This window comes from Musa acuminata, chromosome BXJ1-8, assembly GCF_036884655.1.
Source record: "Musa acuminata AAA Group cultivar baxijiao chromosome BXJ1-8, Cavendish_Baxijiao_AAA, whole genome shotgun sequence".
NCBI lineage: Eukaryota > Viridiplantae > Streptophyta > Magnoliopsida > Zingiberales > Musaceae > Musa > Musa acuminata.
In genome coordinates this window covers 29,889,615-29,910,000 of record NC_088334.1, presented here as the reverse complement: position 1 = coordinate 29,910,000, position 20,386 = coordinate 29,889,615, and the positions used below count along the sequence as shown (strand labels likewise).

Below are 20,386 nucleotides of genomic sequence, written 5' to 3'. Positions count from 1 at the left end.
ACCATTTGCCCAAAACAAAAAAAAAAATCCTGGATATAGTTGTTTTGAAGTATTGATTGAGATTACTACTAGGATTTTGTGGGTGCTTGAATTAGAGTAGTAAATGTTTCAGAAGTTCACTTGATCAAGATAGCATTTTGATGTACAATGGTGAATAGACTTTAATGTATTTGTTCTTTAAGCAGTCCTAGGCCATGTTTATAAAGGTGCTCCAGACTCTGAACCCAGAGAAGTCAAGATAGTCACACTAGTTTCTCGGCTTTTCAATGAATTAGAATTTTAATACTCACTTCACATTAATTCCAAGATGAACTCTGAGACATTTATGGCATGAATTGTACTCATTTGAAAGCTTATTGAGTTAGTAGTCAAAGACATTTTACAGATTTTGATTTGAAGTTTTTTAGAGGAAGTTATGCTTAGTTCTCTCTACAAAGTCTTGACATCAGGTCCTGATTACTGCTGTACCGAGACGGGGAAAAGTACTTCTCACCTTTTGGAGTTCCTATATGATTTTTAGTTATTCTAAGTCTTTAGTTAGGTTTAATTTATTTTAAAATTTGAAAATGATGAAGAATTAATCATCCATGCTTGGAGGGTTGTTCCAAGCCTATCATTGTGTATATCTCATTTCATTCAAGCCTTGGAAGCATAAAGTGTTTTGAGTGTTTGAATGGAAGTCTTGTTACTTGAGAGGTATTGTTTTTCTCATACAACTCTGTCTCTCTTTGGTGGATTCCTTAGAGTGGTGAATTTCTAAACTCTATATCCCTAGATAGTCTCATTTGGTGATGATGTTTGTATCCCTTTGATGTAATCTTAGGTGGTGAGCTTGTTTATTCCTTCACTTTGTTCTCCACTTATTTCCTCTTCATCCCGACATCAAGCTGGTAATCTCTTGGAAAGCAGAGGACAATGACTATAAAGGAAAGAAGAGAGTTGCATATGATGTTGGTTAATCCAATTAATGGTGATGAAAAGTATCATGCTAACTGCACCTATTGAACCTTTTATCGCACCTATTGAAAAGTACATTTCTATTGAAAAGTATCTTACTATAATGTTCACATATTAATATGATAAATCCTGCTTCCACTGGAACTTGTTTATTGCACTATATCCTTCCCCTGCTCTTGCTTTGCAATGAAAAGAACATTTCTATTTCTTCTAGCAACAGGATTTTCTGCTGATCATTCATGTATTTATTGGTTCCTGCCTTCTAAAATGTGTTGGTATTGCTAAATTTTAAGAAGATACTGTCCTTATTATGTCTGTGTTTATTATTCATGATGAGAGTGGGCTTTGATGCATGATGAAAGGTTGCTCTTGTTTGTATAATATGGGCATGATGCTTTGTTTCTTCCAACTGGACTGCCTATTTGCTCTTCTTATTTGTTATGTTAGGAACTACATAATATGAAACTTTCTACATTTCAAGATCACATGATTCTGCCTATAAGATTTTTCTCTTCTGGAAATTTCCTTTTGTATGTTATTTAGTTCATAAGTAGCAGTTGGAATTGGAACATGACTAGTTGTTTGTGTGTCCAGAGCAGGTGAAGGTTCTTGCTCTTACAGACCATGATACCATGGCTGGCATACCAGAGGCCACAGAAACAGCCCAGAAATATGGGATGAGGATAATTCCTGGTGTTGAAATAAGTGCAATATATTCTCCACGGTAATTGTTTTGTCCTACAATTTGTAATTAATTTTCTCCAAGGTATATTTCTTCTACAAATGTTGTCATTTGGGGTAAGTGAAATGGAAGTGGTGTATTAGGAAATGGTATTTATTACTGATGAAGGATTTTTAAAGAAATGTGTGGAAATGCGTGGAACAATAACATTTTGACTTCAAGTTTTTTATTGCAGTTGTTTCCTAGTTTTTATTATAGTCTATTCTTCTTTACCAGCAGAATCATGGGCTATACTAGAAGGTCTAGAGCTTGCTCAATCCAGAAGCATCAAATTTCTTTGGTTTAAATCTGACTTACTGCAAGCTAGTAACCTTTTGAATTGTCAAGCTGAGATATCTTGGCATGTAAATATCATCATATAGGATTGTAAGATACTAGCTTCTAGAGTTAGTGTTGTTAAATGGGGTTTTTTTCAACATGAACGTAATTTTGATGCCATTCTTTAGCCAATTATGCTTGGCTACAAGGTGTTTCTTGTGTTTGGTGTGGTGACTCACCCAGTTACCTCTCCTTACAAAACATTGTACCTTGATAACTTGAATTAATAGATTTTTCTTTTGTTAAAAAAAAAAAACTCTATTTCCCAAACAAGATTCTTGTATTGGGACTTCACACCATACCACGTAAAAGTTCTTTTTTTATTGGACTTCTTTTGTTATTTCTTGAATATTGTGTCAGCTGTTGCTTTTAAAATTGACGACTCTTGTAATGTGTATTATTGATTTGCTTATCTTGTATCTGAATGGTTGAAGGCACGAACCTGGAGCTGGTGATCTTGTCCATATCCTTGCATATTATGGAAGCTCTGGGCCTTCAAGGCCTGAAGATCTGGATAACTTGTTGTTGAACATCAGAGATGGGCGCTACCTTCGTGCGAAGAATATGCTGCTGAAGTTAAATAAGTTGAAAGTACCTATTAAGTGGGAACATGTGACCAAGATAGCAGGGGATGGTGTGGCTCCAGGGAGGGTACATATTGCTAGAGCATTGGTTGAAGCTGGTCATGTAGAGAACTTGAGAGAAGCTTTTAACAGATATCTGTATGATGGTGGTCCTGCTTACGCCATGTAAGGATCCAAACTCTTCAACAAGCATTTGAATTTGAAGAAGTTTGACATTACTACTTTTATCTTGTTCAGGGGCAATGAACCATTTGCAGAAGAAGTGGTGCAGTTGATTTGTCAGACTGGGGGTATAGCTGCTCTGGCCCACCCATGGGCATTGAAGAACCCAGTCACCGTGATTAGGAGCTTGAAAACTGCTGGCCTCCATGCCATGGAGGTATATAGAAGTGATGGGAAGGCTGCTGGTGTAGTTTCTGAACCTGGAACACTTTGTCATGTATTTCATTTTATTTCAGGAAGTGTATTGCTTAATTCTTTATTATGATGGGCTGATCAGTCATTTGTCTTACATGGAAAAATTTGTCATTTATAACAGGATTTGGTGAGTTAGCTGATACGTACAAGCTTATAAAACTTGGAGGATCAGATTATCATGGGAGAGGTGGTCATGATGAGTCTGAGCTGGGGACTGTTAGCCTTCCACTTGCAACCGTATATCAGTTCTTGAAGATGGCTCGGCCCATCTGGTGCAATGCCATGAAAGATATCCTACAAAGTTTCGCAAAGGATCCTTCTGATGCTAATATAGAGAAAATCACAAGGTTTGGGATACCAAAGAAATCAAAAGTGTGTCACACTGTTAATTGTGGTAAAGACATCGTTGATCTATGCCTGTCCTCTTGGCTCACCAGTGATGAAAAGGAGGAAAACGAATTCCAGGCCATCAGGCTGATGCTTGCAGACACTCTCATTAGCAATGGGGTAGTGAAAGTTTTTGGCTAAGCTGATGGCTTCTGGCAGTAAATTCAACGGCATTGTTGATGTAGTCCAGTGTAGAGGCATTTTACATTTGTCAGCTGGGTGACGTTTTCGGATCACATTTTACATGTATGTTGGACAAGAAGATATCGAAAGGGCAAATACTTTTATATACTATAATTTGGCATTGCCAGTGACATTAGTTTTTGAGTACAGACCCCTGTCAATTGGCTGCAACTCTTGTTGCAAATTTGTATTTGAAATTAGTATATAGATTGGTATGTTTTACTCTTTAAATAATGCTTGTGTCGTTTTTTGTAAAAGTAAAAGTAGAATACATAGAAAGTAGTAAAAGAAAACAATAAGAACAATATTTTTGGTAATTTGTAACTTGATACTGTATCTTTGAATTACGTGGATCATCCATGAATAAGATCAAAATGTGTGTGTGTATATATATATATATATATATGATTTTTCTTAAAAAAAAATGTTTTTGGTATTTTTCAGAAGGTAGTTCTTTTTCTTTTTTTTTCGTTTTCTCAACCAATCATCCCTTATTTTCAACATCTCAAAAATATCCCTTTAAAAGTTGCATTGTGTTGTTTTGCCCACTTGTGACCCATCTTATGGATCCATCCAAGTGTTATTCAAAGATAATGTATAGCTATATGAAAAATACTATATAGTTTTAAAAGATATTGTTATTAACATGATTGTTTGTCCCTTATAATATCATTGGCCGTAGAGCATTAAAAGAGCACATTTGTAAGCTTGTAGTTTGTCTTGGCTAAGGTTAGGAGTCATTAATGTGATTTATATAAATATTAAAAGATAATATATTTTATATGATCTTCTGCCTTTTACGATATCATTTGTCGAGTATTAGAAGAGCATATTTGTAAGCTTATAGTTTGTTTTGACTAAGGTTAGGAGTCATCATAGTGATTTACAATATTTTTTTTAATTTTTTATGATGTTTCTTCGAGGTGTCCAAAATATTGTATCGCGATTTCAAAATACTGTATAGTTTTTAAAAAATACTTTAATTATCGTCCACTTCTTATGATATCGTTGATCATAGAGTATTAAAAGACTACATTTGTAAGTTTTTTCATAGTTTTGACTGAGGTTAGGGGTCATTATGATGATTTATAGTGTTTTCTTTCAATTGTTATAGTGGTTTTGACGAGGTGTCCAAAATATTATATAGGTAATCTAGACTACTATATATATATATTAAAAAAAACTATAATTGATAGAATTTTCTACCTCTTATAATTGATAGAATATTTTTAGGAAAATCATATATATATATATATATATATATATATATATATATATATATATATATATATATATATATATGTATGAATGGCCACCAAATGATACCTAACCGGTGAATATTGATTGATGATCAATACACATCTTTTTAGGTTTTTCTCGCAAAAGCTCATGTTTTAGATGTTTCCCACAAAATGGCCCTTCCTTTTTCAGTCCGATAAAATCATCATCAATTCACTTTTTCTTCCCATCTATCGAATTGAATCAACACATTCCAATTGGACCTATTAACCTAACATAACATTTAGACCAGCATTTAATTGAATCAAAGGCTTTCAATTGAGTCAACCTAACTTTTTTACCCTCCTTCAAACATGTCAACGAGACATTCAAGCTCTTCAACATAACCCAATATTTAAATAGACTCAAAATAAAGAATATAAAAAATATTTAGTATTAGGCTTTTGCCATATGACATCGTCACAATTGAAATTTAGAGGTGCCTTATTATTTAAAGGTTTGATAATACCCTTGAATCGGATTGTTTCAATCCACTAATTATGAGTTAGTTCGATTCGATCAATGCGTCTTGATCCGTGCAAGGTTGCTTCAGATCGATTGGATTTAATCGTAATGAAATGAGTCAAGCTTTAATGATTATTATTATGTTAGGGTTTATTTTGAGTCGGATCTAACAACTTAAATGACAAAGGAGAGAACTCATAAATTAAATTGATCGAGTATAACATTAGTGTATGCGGTGATGATGAGGTCCTTTCCATCGATTCATACTCGATAGTAGCTTTGTTAGTATGGATTTCTCTCCAACAAGCAATGACGTTCATTAGTGACGAATTCTCTCTAGCAAGCAACGATTGTGGTGACTATAACCCTTGGTAGCGGCTTTCCTTCCTCTACAACAACGATCTTTGATCTCCGATAACCCTCGACGATGACATCTTCTTGGGTTTAGATCATCTTCTAGGGTTTTAGTGTAAACTTTGAGATACTTTGATTGGTTGATGATATATATGACTCTAAAATAGCATAGAATCATGAATTTGCCTATGATTGGTTGTTAGCATTTGGATGTAGTGGTAAAAATATGGTTATATAAGAATGGTTGAACAAAGCAGTTATGTTGCTCCAAAACTTTGGGTGCAAACTTTCGATTTAAATGTGGTTGATCATGCTTCTAAATTTCATCATGTATATTCAGTGTGGTTAAGGTGGTCTACAACATATTGCTGTTCCTCTTGAGAGTTGAATGACTACCTAGTTTAGAGATACTTGTTCCTCTTAATAAGTAGATAAGATTTTCTCAAGGCAGTTGAGGAAATATCTAAGTAGTTGAGAAAAATCCTCCATGCTGAATGTGTATAACCTTTAAGAGCTCACTATCAAAATGAACTAGACAATTACATCTTATACATTTCATAGTTTCTTCTACAACTTCTATCTTTCTATATTCTTCGTTTAATTTTTATCATGGTATCAGAGCCTTCTTCCTTGCGGATGTAGGCAGCTTTGTCGAAGCCTTCTCTTTTCTGTTCAGTTGGAAAGGGTAGTGCTACTGCTTACCTCTCCTCCGGTGTCGCGGCCACCTCCTACCCTCACAAGAACTTCGCCTACATTACCGTGGTGGTCGTGTCCTTGCAACTATTCCTCGGCCAGCGACCTCTCCTCCTCGTTCCCACATCTCACTCGAGTGAGAAGTGCTGCTGCCGCCATCCTTACCGCCACAACCATCACTACCGCAGCAATTTCTCTATAATTGTAACTATTGCAGATTTTTTTTTTCTTTCTTTTCACCTAATCGCTGCAGATTTCTTGCTCATCGCTGCAGCCTCCTCCTATATAGTGCATCGCTGCAGCCTCCTCTGTAGTGCATCGCTGTAGCCTCCTCTGCAGTGCATCGCTGTAGCCTCCTCTGCACTATCGCTGCAGCCTCCTTTGCAACGCATCGATCTACTTTTCTCCTCCTCCATCCCTTCTATATCTTTACATCTTTTGTAAAGATCACTTAAACCACCACAAAATATCTGGGATGTCTTCATTTTCCTCTTCCGATATTCCTGTCCCTATTTCTACAAGGACTCTAAGCACTTCTCAAAGTGGATGTTCTAATCATATGTCAGGCATAAAATCAATATTTAGAGATATTGATGAGACTCACAAGTTGAATGTTAGACTTGGAGATAACAAGCAAATCCAAATGGAAGGGAAAGGAACAATTGAGGTGAAGACAAATCAAGGGAAGGTAAAATACCTTGATAATGTTTTCTTTGTTCCTACTTTATCACATAACTTGTTGAGTGTTGGACAATTAGTAGATGATGGATATTCAATAATATTTGATAATGGTTCATGCACTATTAGAGATAAAAAATCTGGTTTGATTATAGTAAATGTTTGCATGACACAAAACAAGATGTTTCCACTTGATGTGTCAAATATTGAAAGGCATGCGCTTATCACAACTCAAAAAAATGAGTCTAGTTTATGACATTTAAGATATGGACACCTTAACATTAAATTAAAGGTTTAAGGTTGTTAAGTCAAATAGGAAATAATTTTTTACTTTGTTTCCCATAAATACGTCCTTCACATACATCAAGTGTATTAATCTTGGGCAATCCGAAAACCATTCCTTTTTGACTTAACAACCTTAAACCTTTAATGTTAAGGTGTCCATATCTTAAATGTCATAAACTAGACTCATTCTTTTGAGTTGTGATAAGCGCATGCCTTTCAATATTTGACACATCAAGTGGAAACATCTTGTTTTGTGTCATGCAAACATTTACTATAATCAAACCAGATTTTTTATCTCTAATAGTGCATGAACCATTATCAAATATTATTGAATATCCATCATCTACTAATTGTCCAACACTCAACAAGTTATGTGATAAAGTAGGAACAAAGAAAACATTATCAAGGTATTTTACCTTCCCTTGATTTGTCTTCACCTCAATTGTTCCTTTCCCTTCCACTTGGATTTGCTTATTATCTCCAAGTCTAACATTCTAACTTGTGAGTCTCATCAATATCTCTAAATATTGATTTTATGCCTGACATATGATTAGAACATCCACTATCCAGAAACCAAATATAATTTAAGATATTATGAACATGTGAATGAGTCATAAACAACTTACTATTTTCTTCATTTTTCTCCATATAGCTTGCTTGCTTTTCTCTTTTCCAGCAATCTGCCTTCATGTGACCAAACTTTTTACAATAGCGATATTGAATTCCACTTTTGTAATTTTTTTGATCATCATTTGATTGCCCTTGTTCATCAAAGTGTCCTCTTCCTCTTCCATTTCCTTTACCACGAAATCCTCCTCTGCCACGTCCTCTTCCTGTTGATTTTTTGTCTTCTTTTGAAGTAGAAGACTCTCCCTTAACCTGAAATACTTTTTCTTCACTTTTTTCAAGTGATCTGTTCAACCTTACTTCATGTGCTTGCAAGGAACCCATTAGTTCATCAAATGAATAAGTAGATAAATCTTTTGATTCCTAAATTGCGGCAACAACATGATCAAATTTCGGAGTTAAACTTCTCAAAACTTTTGCAACAATTATATGATCAGGAAGATATTCACCATAAGATTTCATTTGACTAACAATTTCAGTCACTCGAGAAAGAAAATCTTGCACCGATTCATTGCTTTTCATGAACAAAATTTTAAACTCACGACGGAGGGTTTGAAGTTTTACCGTAATCACCCTTGATGAGCCTTGAAATTCATTTTGAAGTATCAACCAAGCTTGCTTTGAGGATGTCGCTACTGCAATTCTTGAGAAGATCGTCTCATGTACAGCTTGTTGAATGAAGAACAACGCCTTTGAGTCCTTCTTTCTATTCTCCCTCAGTCTGATTTCGTTATCTGGATCTGCATATCCATTCTTTATTAAGTCCCAAAGATCTTGAGACTTGAATAGAGTCTTCATCTTGATATTCCAAAATTCATAGCTTTTGCTCGAGAAAATTGGGATGAGGGGTTGAGACATGGAATTACCGTTAAAAGCCATAATGTCCAATTCAGATTGAAACTAGGCTATGATACCACAAATGTTGGGGATGGAGGAGCAAGGAAAAAACAGAATACTACGATACGAGTAAAAAGAATCATTTTGACTCAAGAAAACTGATGTAGTATTAAAAACAGGAGAATTGATAAGACACTTACAAGATACCAAATGCATACAGACTCTCTATCTTTCTCTGCTTGCTATATCTATACCTTGCTACATGAACTACGGTCATATTTATAGGACCTAGTGACAACTATTGAATCTCGGATTTTGATGATGAAGTCAATTGTTATTTGTTGTCTAATCTATGTGTTGAGATAAGTGTGTAGGATTAACTACGATGAAAATTAGACAAGCAGCAGGAGTTGCGCCAGAGTCAAGTTCATGATCACGTTGGGAGTTCGAGAGTTCGACGGAAGTTCGGACGATCGTCGGAGGTTCTACGAGAACAAATCCGAGAAGTCCAGAAGCTTGCCAAGCGAAGCTCGTCGGAACTCGCCAAGTGGATCGTCGCAAAGTCCGGGAGTTTGCCGGAAGTCCGCAGGAGCATCACCGAGGGTTCATCGGATGATCGACGGAAATTCGCCGGAAACTCGCCGGAAGAAGCGATTGACGCACCGAAGCAAAGCTGCAGAAATTGTCTTAGATCTAATCGTAGTTAGCACGTTGATTAAGTTGGAAAATGGGAGGTGATCCCATTAGCTTAATCTTGGGGAAATTGGGCCCCTGAAAGACTGAAATTGGGCCGAATGGAGCTAACCATTCGGACCCTGATTGCACTAGGAGGTGCAACCGCCTAGGCCAGGAGGTGGCACTGCCTGGGCTAAGCCTCCCAGTGAGACTGGGCGGTGCAACCGCCCCAGCCAGGAGGTGGCACCGCCTGAGCTCAGTCTTCGAGCTAGACTGGGCGGTGCAACCTCCCTGACAGAGAGGTGGCACCGCTTGAGCTCGGTCTTCGAGCTCTGGCAGAGAGGTGCAACCGCCTCAGTCAAGAGGTGGCACCGCCTGGGGCTCAGTCTCCGAGCCAGACTCAGGAGGTGCAACCGCCCCTGACACAGAGGTGCAACCGCCTGGGCTCAGTCTTCGAGCTCTGCCAAGCGGTGCAACCTCTCTAGTCAGGAGGTGCAACCGCCTGATCCCAGAATTCCGGGATTTGATCGTTTTGAGCTCCAAATTTGAATTGGGTTGGGGCCTATAAATACCCCACCCATTCAACACTGAAAAGATACAGACCTACACCGAATTCTTGATCTTTTCTGTGATTCTAAGAGCTCAAATTTGTATAAAGTCCTAAAGTTCTCCTCTTTCTGTTCTTCAAGTCTTGAGTTGTAAAGAGAGGAGAGAAAGGTCCTGTAAGGGTTGTCTCCTGAGCCCATCAAAAGGAGTGAATCTGTAAAAGGGCAGTTAGCCTTCGCCTATTGAAGGAAGGCCTCTAGTTGACGTCGGTGACCTCGTCGGTGGAGGAAGCCAAAAGTGGAGTAGGTCAAGACTGACCGAACCACTCTAAATCTCTGGTTTGCGTTTATTTTGAGCACTTTATCATTACTGCAAACCTCCTACATAGCTACTGCTCTCTGCGCCTTTACGAACAAGTTTCTAAGTGCTGATCTTTCCGAATCTGCATTCAGACGTAAATCGGTGTTTTCATACATTACAGTTTACGTTTACGTTTTGATTCTGCAAAACTGTCTTCTGCGCTTTTACGAACAAAGTTTCTAAGTTCAGATCCCTTTAAAACTGCGTTTAGACGTAAACTGCGCAAATTGTGTTTAGATGTAAAACTGTGTTTTTGACGTAAACTGCGCAAACTGTGTTTAGACGTAAAACTGTGTTTTAGACGTAAACTACTTTTAAACGTAAAACTACGTTTAGACGTAAAACTGCGTTTAGACGCAAACTGCGTTTAGACGTAAAACTACGTTTAGACATAAAACTGCGTTTAGACGCAAACTGCGTTTAGACGTAAAACTACGTTTAGACGTAAAACTGTGTTTAGACGTAAAACTGCATTTAGACGCAAACTGCACCGCGCTTAGATGCAATCTGATCTTAGACGCAAACTGCGCTTAGACGCAAACTGCGCTTAGACGCAATCTGCATTTAGACGCAAACTGCGTAAACTGCGCTTAGACGCAAACTGTGTTTAGACATAAACTGCACTTAATCATAAGTATTCTTAGAATCGGCTTTTGCATCAAAATAGTTTTTATCAAACGAACGCAGCTTTCGTTTTTAATCGCTGAAAGATTTCCGCTGCACTAATTCACCCCCCCCCCCTCTTAGTGCTCTCGATCCTAACAATTGATATCAGAGCAAGGTTAACTCTCTAACGGATTAAAACCCAAGAGAAATGGCATACGCCGGAAACCAAGAGGGGCATTCTATTACGCGTCCACCCATGTTCAGTGGGACGGACTACACCTACTAGAAGACCCGAATGAGGATCTTTCTTATTTCTATGGATTTTGAACTATGGAATCTTGTCGAAAACGGATTTTCGAAGTCTTCTCTTCCAATGATCGATTGGAATGATTTGGAGAAGAAGGCTTTCGCTCTTAATGCAAAGGCTATGAATGCCTTATTTTGTGCACTTGATAAAAACGAGTTTAACCGTGTTTCAACTTGTGAAACTGCATTTGATATTTGGCACACACTCGAAGTGACCCATGAAGGCACAAGTAGAGTAAAAGAGTCAAAAATCAATTTGCTGTTACATTCTTTCGAACTTTTCCGGATGAAACCGAGTGAAACCATTGGCGACATGTTTACCTGTTTCACGGATGTCGTCAACGGTCTAAAAGGACTCGGAAAGAGCTTTTCGGATTTTGAGCTTGTTAATAAGATACTAAGATCCCTTCCTAAGAGTTGGGATCCTAAAGTCACTGCTATTCAAGAGGCAAAAGATCTGCGAAATTTCCCTCTTGAAGAACTAATCGGGTCATTAATGACCTACGAAATGACTTGTAAAGCTCATGAAGAGCAAGAAGACATCCTTCCAAAGAACAGGAAGGATATGGCACTCAAAACTTCTGAATGCCACTTGAGAGAAAACTCAAGTGATGAGGACTGTGATGATGACTTGGCACTTCTAACAAGAAAGTTTAAAAAGTTCTTTAAAAGAAACAAGTTTAAGAATGATGCAAAAAATAAACTTGAACCCAAGAAGGACCAAGTAATCTGCTATGAATGCAAAAAGCCGGGACACTACAAGAGTGATTGTCCCCAAGTCAAAAGGAGAACATCAAAGAAGAAGGCGCTTCAAGCAACATGGGATAACTCGAGCGCATCCGAAGAAGAGGAGTCCAACACCGAGCAAGTTGCTCATTACGCCTTAATGGCCATCGAAGATGAGGTAACAAATTCAATAGATGCAGATTTATCATTCGATGAATTATTAAATGCTTTCCATGAATTGTTTGATGAGTGTAAGACTATCAGTAGTAAATACAAATTGCTAAAAAAGGAGCATGATAGTCTTATTTGTAATTTCGATAAGTTAAATGCTGAACATCATGATAGTTTAAGCCTATGCATAAAATGCCATGACCTAGAAACTCTCCAAAAAGAAAACTTGCTACTTAAGGACACCTTGAAGAAATTCGAGGTTGGTAGCAAGTCATTGAATATGATCCTTACAAACAAGGGTCACGTTCCCAAAAGAAGTGGAATTGGATTCGTGAGAAGTCCTCACCAAAATCCAACCACCTTCATAAAAGGCTCCATCTTACATATTCGACATCAAGACAAATGTAACTTCTGTTGTAAATTTGGACACAAGACACATTGTTGTCCATTCAAGAAAATAAGTCCAAACAAATTGATTTGGGTTCCTAAAGGAACCATGACAAATTCTATGCAACATGATAGAAAATGTAGATCTATTTATGAGGCACCCAAAAGCAAATGAGTACCTAAACATCATCCTTTCTTGTAGAAAACTAAACCATCACAAGCTAGGAGCAAGAGATGGTACCTTGATAGTGGATGCTCAAGGCATATGACCGGAGATCCATCTCAATTCTCTAAGCTCACTAGCATAGACGAAGGATATGTCACCTTCGGAGACAACAACAAGGGTAAAATCATTGGCAAAGGAACCATAGGTAACAAATCCAACTTCTCTATTGAAGATGTTTTGCTAGTTGATGGTTTAAAACATAACCTCTTGAGCATTAATCAATTATGTGATAAAGGATATATTATAAGATTTGAATCTAATGCTTGCATCATTGAAAAACCACACAAAAATATATCTATGATTGCATTGAAACAAAATAACGTATACACTATTGACATCAATGATTTGTGTAATGAAATGTGTTTTTCTGCTTTGAATGAGGATGCTTGGATATGGCATAGAAGATTAGGTCATGCTAGCATGAAACTAATCACTCAAATATCATCCAAAGAACTTGTAAGAGGAATTCCTCATATCAAGTTCATCAAAGATAATGTATGTGATGCTTGGCAATTAGGTAAACAAATTAAGAGTAGCTTCAAATCTAAAAATCAAATAAGCACCTCTAGGCCCTTACAATTGATCCATATGGACTTGTTCGGACCAATCTCCACATCAAGCCTAGGAGGTAGCAAATATGCCTTCGTCATCGTGGATGACTATAGCAGATACACATGGACTTACTTCTTAAAACAGAAAAGTGAGTGCCTTAGATCTTTTACCAAGTTTTGCAAACTTGTTCAGAATGAGAAAGGGTCTATGATTTCATCAATTAGAAGTGATCATGGTGGTGAATTTCAAAACCATGATTTCCAGGAATTTTGTGAACTCAATGGATACAACCATAATTTCTCTACTCCTAGAAATCCTCAACAAAATGGAGTTGTAGAAAGAAAAAATTAAAATTTACAAGAAATGGCAAGAACCATGTTGAATGAACACAACCTACCCAAATATTTTTGGGCCGAAGCCGTAAATACTGCATGCTATATTTTGAATAGAGTTCTAGTAAGACCTCTACTAACCAAAACTCCCTATGAGTTATGGAACAATAAAAAACCCAATGTTTCATATTTTAAAGTCTTTGGGTGTAAGTGTTTTATCTTAAATGAAAAGGACAACTTAGGAAAATTTGATGCTAAATCCGATGAAGGAATCTTTCTTGGTTATTCTACTGTTTCTAAAGCCTTTCGTATCTTCAATAAAAGAACTTTAATTATCGAAGAATCCATTCATGTTGTTTTCAATGAGATTTCCGAAATCACGAAAAATGATCTTGACGAAGATGTTAATTTTGATTCCTTGAATTTAAATGAAACCCCTTCTCCAACTAGCAACTTGGATGCATCCACTCCCGAAATATCCTTACCCAAGGATTGGAAGTATGTAGATGCTCATCCCAAGGAGCTAATCTTAGGAGATGCTAGTCATAGGTGACCAGCAAGCCAATCACGTGAGTGATGGCACGTGTGACTTGATACAGAATCTTTTTGCTTATTATATTTTGGCGTATATCACTTTATAACTATTGCATAAATGCATATATATATTGTGATGTCCTTGGATTTGTGCAATGGGAATCAGATCGTGATGAGATCACAATAATGAGATCGATTCACCTTTAAACACATATCCTAAATAATCCCGGTCATAGGTTACTCGAGAGGGACATCGTGATAACCGGATAGACTGGTGTGCTGTATACTCGTCCATATGATGGATGCAGCTGGTCTCATAGTTGCTCGTGTAGGGATACTAGGGATATAGTACAGGTGCTCATTGGAGAATGAGTTCACTGATTGATCCGCTTACGGAATGCTGGATGGTTGATGATGCCTTATTATCAGACAGCGATTCCGTAGTCCTAGTGGTGTATCTGGTCCTTAGACTTGAGACACCAAGGATGTCCTGTATGAGTGCTCCACTCTTTGATACCAGACTTATAGGTTTGGCTGTTCCCAGATCTAGTACAGCTGGTCATTGGGAGTGGTAGTCGACCTTACGAGGGCTATTGAGTGTCAATAGAGGATCATCCACTCTCGGCGTCATGAGAGGAATATCCTATGTGTTCTTGCTCAGACAAATCCCTGGCCAGGGTCATTCGGGTTGAGAGAGAAAGAGTTCTCCGGGAGAATCCGATTAGAGCGAGACTCGAGTAGAAACCGTATGGGTCTGACAACACCATGCTCGATATACGGTCTCTGGGATATTAGATGGATGAGGGACTATAGGTACATGGTAACTGAGGACAGACAGGTCCAATGGATTGTATTCCCCTATATCGTCTGGGGACTACGGCGTAGTGGCATAGTACGTCCGTAGTCGATGAGTCGAGTGAATTATTACAGAGATAATAATTCACTAAGTTAGAAGAAGTTCTGACAGGTATGACTCACGGCCAGCTCGATATTGGGCCTAGAGGGTCACACACATATGGTAGGCATTGCGATGAGTAGAGGTTCGGATATGAGATATCCGACGGAGCCCTTGTCTTATTGGATGCAGATCCAATACCCACTAGGGAAGGACCCATTAGGGTTTGACACGGGATCTCTATAAATAGGAGGGATTCACAGCCTCATAGGCTAGAGTCTTTGCTTGCCTTTCCTATTCTCCTCTCCCTCTCCACCTCAGAGTAGGCCTGGAGTTTTGAGGAGCGTCGTCGCAACCCTACTGTGTGGATCACCGCTAGAGAGGAGGACGCTTGACCTCCTTCACCCTCTCCTAAGGATCTGCAAGGAAACAGGGATATACGATCTCCCTAGGTAACACAATCTCTATATGTAGTTTTGTGTTTTGCGAATTTTTGCGCACCAATCTTCGCACGACGACGAACATCTTTTTGGGAATCGGGGATTTTTGTTTTCTTGTTCTTCCGCTGCGCATATGATGTCGCCCCCAATGATTTCCCAACAGGAGACACGTCAAAGGGGGTTCAAACACGATCTTCTCTTAAAACTTTTTGTGCAAACGCCGCCTTTCTCTCCCAAATTGAACCCAAATGCGTTGACGAAGCCATGAAAGATGATTCATGGATTATCGTAATGCAAGATGAATTGAATCAATTTGAGAGAAATGAGGTGTGGAAGCTTGTTCCTAGGCCAAATGACCATTTAGTTATTAGTACTAAATGGGTTTTCAGAAACAAGCAAGATGAAAATGGTATCGTGGTTAGAAACAAGGCTAGATTAGTGGCCAAAGGTTTCAACCAAGAAGAAGGTATTGATTACGAAGAAACCTTCGCACCTGTGGCTCGATTGGAAGCCATAAGGATGCTCCTTGCCTACGCTAGTAGTAATAATTTTAAGTTATTTCTAAATGGCTTTATTTTCGAAGAAGTTTATGTTGAACAACCTCCTGGATTTGAAAATAATAGCCTCCCTAATCATGTGTTTAGATTAACTAAAGCTCTCTATGGTTTAAAACAAGCCCCAAGGGCTTGGTATGAGAGACTTAGTTCTTTTCTTATAAAAAATAACTTTACAAAAGGCAAGGTTGATACTACATTGTTTATCAAGAATTTTGAAAATAATTTTCTCATTGTTCAGATTTATGTTGATGATATCATCTTTGGCTCTACAAATGAATCTCTTTGTGAATCTTTTGCTAAAACTATGAGTCTTGAATTCGAAATGAGCTTAATGGGAGAATTAACATTCTTCTTAGGTTTACAAATCAAACAACTAAGCAATGGCATCTTTATTAGTTAAACTAAATATGCCATGAATTTATTAAAAAGGTTTAATATGAACAACTCAAAGGCTAGTAACACTCCTATGAGCACCTCCACTAAGTTAGAAATTGATGAAATTGGAGAAAGCTTTGATCAAAAAACTTATAGGGGTATGATAGGAAGTTTACTTTACCTCACTGCCACCAGACCAGACATCATGTTCAGTGTAGGACTTTGTGCTAGATTTCAATCAAACCCTAAGATATCTCATCTCAAAGCAGTTAAAAGAATACTTAGATATCTTAATGGAACCACAAATATAGGATTATGGTACCCAAAATCAGAAAATTTTGAGTTAATAGCTTATGCTGATGCGGACTTCGTTGGCTGTAGACTAGATAGAAAAAGCACATCAGGATCATGTCAATTTTTAGGACATGCCCTTGTTTCCTGGTCATCTAAGAAACAAAGCTCGGTTGCTCTATCAACAACCGAAGCTGAATATATTGCAGCAAGTGCATGCTGTGCACAAGTTGTATGGATGAAAAACACTTTAGAAGATTACAAAGTTAATCTTAAAGATATTCCCATTAAATGTGATAACACGAGTGCAATATGCTTAACTAAGAATCCTATACAACACTCAAGAACAAAACATATTGATATTAGACATCACTTTATACGAGATCATGTCACTAATCATGACGTAACCATAGAGTTCATTGATACTAAACATCAACTAGCTGCCATTTTTACAAAACCTCTAAGTGAAGAACAATTTGATTTCATTCGAAGAGAATTAGGAATGTTGATGTGTCCGAATAGATAAATTTGTTAAAATTATTTTTCGGACTATATTGAATGATCAAATCACTTGATTGCCATGTTTCTATGATTATATGTGAAAATCTGCAACAAAATCTTGTCCGAATGCATCTTATTTATTCGAATGCTATAAAACAGATTTTCTCGTACACTTTCATGAAAAATAAGTTTCTGAAATAGATTTGATGAAGTGATTCATGTGTATGTATTCCATCCTGCAAAATCTTTACATAGACAATGGATTATAACAAAAAGGGGAAGAAGTATTTAAAGCAATCTATGTAAAATTCCTCTATAAGCTTGCTATTATTATTTTCCTGGTATCATAATTACTATGCTTTTTGTTGATGACAAAGGGGGAGATATATGAATTGATAAACACTGCCATGATTAGAAATACTATGAGTGATGCTATAAACACTGCTATGATTATGCCATCCTTGCATCACCAAGAGATATATGAACATGTGCTACAGTTTGCATTATGCCCTGAGTTGATATCTTATCATGTGAAGAAAATACAAAACTTGCTAGAATATTTCAAATGTGTGCATCATGTAATAGTGCTTCACAGCTTTATTTGATAATGTTCAAACTACATGATGAATAGTTACAAACACAATCATACAAACTTGATGATGTATGTCAAGCCTTGACATCATCTTTGAAGAGATACATCATGATGAGTATCATGATGGGAGTATTGATAAGTTTAACTGATCTAACTTATCAATACGTCACTTGAATTCTTAGGTCTTGAATTCAAGGTTGACTTATCTCAACTATGGCATATAGACAGGGGGAGTTAAGGATAACTCCATTATCAATTGATTGTCATCATAAAAAAGGGGGAGATTGTTGAATCTCAGATTTTGATGATGAAGTCAATTGTTATTTGTTGTCTAATCTATGTGTTGAGATAAGTGTTCAGGATTAACTACGATGAAAGTTAGACAAGCAGCAGGAGTTGCGCCGGAGTCAAGTTCATGATCACGTTGGGAGTTTGAGAGTTCGACGGAAGTTCGGACGGTCGTCGGAGGTTCTGCGAGAACAGATCCGAGAAGTCCAGAAGCTTGCCAAGCGAAGCTCGTCGGAACTCGCCAAGTGGATCGTCGCAAAGTCCAGGAGTTTGCCGGAAGTCCGCAGGAGCATCACCGAGGGTTCATCGGATGATCGACGAAAGTTCACCGGAAACTCGCCGGAAGAAGCGATTGACGCACCGAAGCAAAGCTGCAGAAATTGTCTTAGATCTAATCATAGTTAGCATGTTGATTAAGTTGGAAAATGGGAGGTGATCCCATTAGCTTAATCTCGGGGCAATTGGGCTCTTGAAAGACTGAAATTAGGCCGAATGGAGCTAACCATTCGGACCCTGATTGCACCAGGAGGTGCAATCGCCTAGGCCAGGAGGTGGCACCGCCTGGGCTAAGCCTCCCAGCGAGACTGGGCGGTGCAACCGCCCCAGCCAGGAGGTGGCACCGCCTGAGCTCAGTCTTCGAGCTAGACTGGGCGGTGCAACCTCCCTGACAGAGAGGTGGCACCGCCTGAGCTCGGTCTTCGAGCTCTGGCAGAGAGGTGCAACCGCCTCAGTCAAGAGGTGGCACCGCCTGGGGCTCAGTCTCCGAGCCAGACTCAGGAGGTGCAACCGCCCCTGACACAGAGGTGCAACCGCCTGGGCTCAGTCTTCAAGCTCTACTAGGCGATGCAACCTCTCTAGTCAGGAGGTGCAACCGTCTGATCCCGGAATTCCGGGATTTGATCGTTTTGAGCTCCAAATTTGAATTGGGTTGGGGCCTATAAATACCCCACCCATTCAACACTGAAAAGATACAGACCTACACCGAATTCTTTATCTTTTCTGTGATTCTAAGAGCTCAAATTTGTGTAAAGGCCTAAAGTTCTCCTCGTTCTGTTCTTCAAGTCTTGAGTTATAAAGAGAGGAGAGAAAGGTCCTGTAAGGGTTGTCTCCTGAGCCCATCAAAAGGAGTGAATCTGTAAAAGGGCAGTTGGCCTTCGCCTATTGAAGGAAGGCCTCTAGTTGACGTCGGTGACCTCGTCGGTGGAGGAAGCCAAAAGTGGAGTAGGTCAAGACTGACCGAACCACTCTAAATCTCTGGTTTGCGTTTATTTTGAGCACTTTATCATTACTGCAAACCTCCTACATAGCTACTGCTCTCTGCGCCTTTACGAACAAGTTTCTAAGTGCTGATCTTTCCGAATCTGCATTCAGACGTAAATCGGTGTTTTCATACATTACAGTTTACGTTTACGTTTTGATTATGCAAAACTGTCTTCTACGCTTTTATGAACAAAGTTTCTAAGTTCAGATCCCTTTAAAACTGCGTTTAGACGTAAACTACGCAAACTGTGTTTAGACGTAAAACTATGTTTTTGACGTAAACTGCGCAAACTGTGTTTAGACGTAAAACTGTGTTTTAGACGTAAACTACTTTTAAACGTAAAACTACGTTTAGACGTAAAACTGCGTTTAGACGCAAACTGCGTTTAGACGTAAAACTACGTTTAGACGTAAAACTGTGTTTAGACGTAAAACTGCGTTTAGACGCAAACTGCACTGTGCTTAGACGCAATCTGATCTTAGACGCAAACTGCGCTTAGACGCAAACTGCGCTTAGACGCAATCTGCATTTAGACGCAAACTGCATTTAGACGCAAACTGCGTAAACTGCGCTTAGACGCAAACTGTGTTTAGACATAAACTGCACTTAATCATAAGTATTCTTAGAATCAACTTTTGCATCAAAATAGTTTTTATCAAACGAACGCAGCTTTCGTTTTTAATCGCTGAAAGATTTCCGCTGCACTAATTCACCCCCCCCTCTTAGTGCTCTCGATCCTAACAACAACCACCCTATAACTACTAGATCATAAGGTAGTTATTGAAACCACCTTATAACTACTAGATCATGATTGAAGTGGTTATTGAAATCATCATGTAACCACTAGATCATGATAACAATCTAGATAGATAACTATGAATCAGATTTCAACACAAATGTTGAGGTTGGAGGAGCAAGGAAAAAACAGAATACTACGATACGAGTAAAAAGAATCCTTTT

The 20,386-nt window shown here is 38.2% G+C and overlaps 1 protein-coding gene across 1 annotated transcript in view; it reads left to right on the top strand.

The window, feature by feature from the left end:
• The window catches only part of LOC135587707 (uncharacterized), a 9,118-nt gene extending 5,302 nt beyond the window's left edge, over positions 1–3,816 (top strand). The window contains exons 2-5 of the mRNA XM_065079400.1: positions 1,557–1,681; positions 2,452–2,766; positions 2,839–3,008; positions 3,140–3,816. Of these exons, the coding sequence (XP_064935472.1) occupies positions 1,557–1,681; positions 2,452–2,766; positions 2,839–3,008; positions 3,140–3,546 (1,017 nt within the window). The 3' untranslated portion in view covers positions 3,547–3,816. The remainder of the gene's footprint in view (positions 1–1,556; positions 1,682–2,451; positions 2,767–2,838; positions 3,009–3,139) is intronic.
• Positions 3,817–20,386: the final 16,570 nt, after the last annotated feature.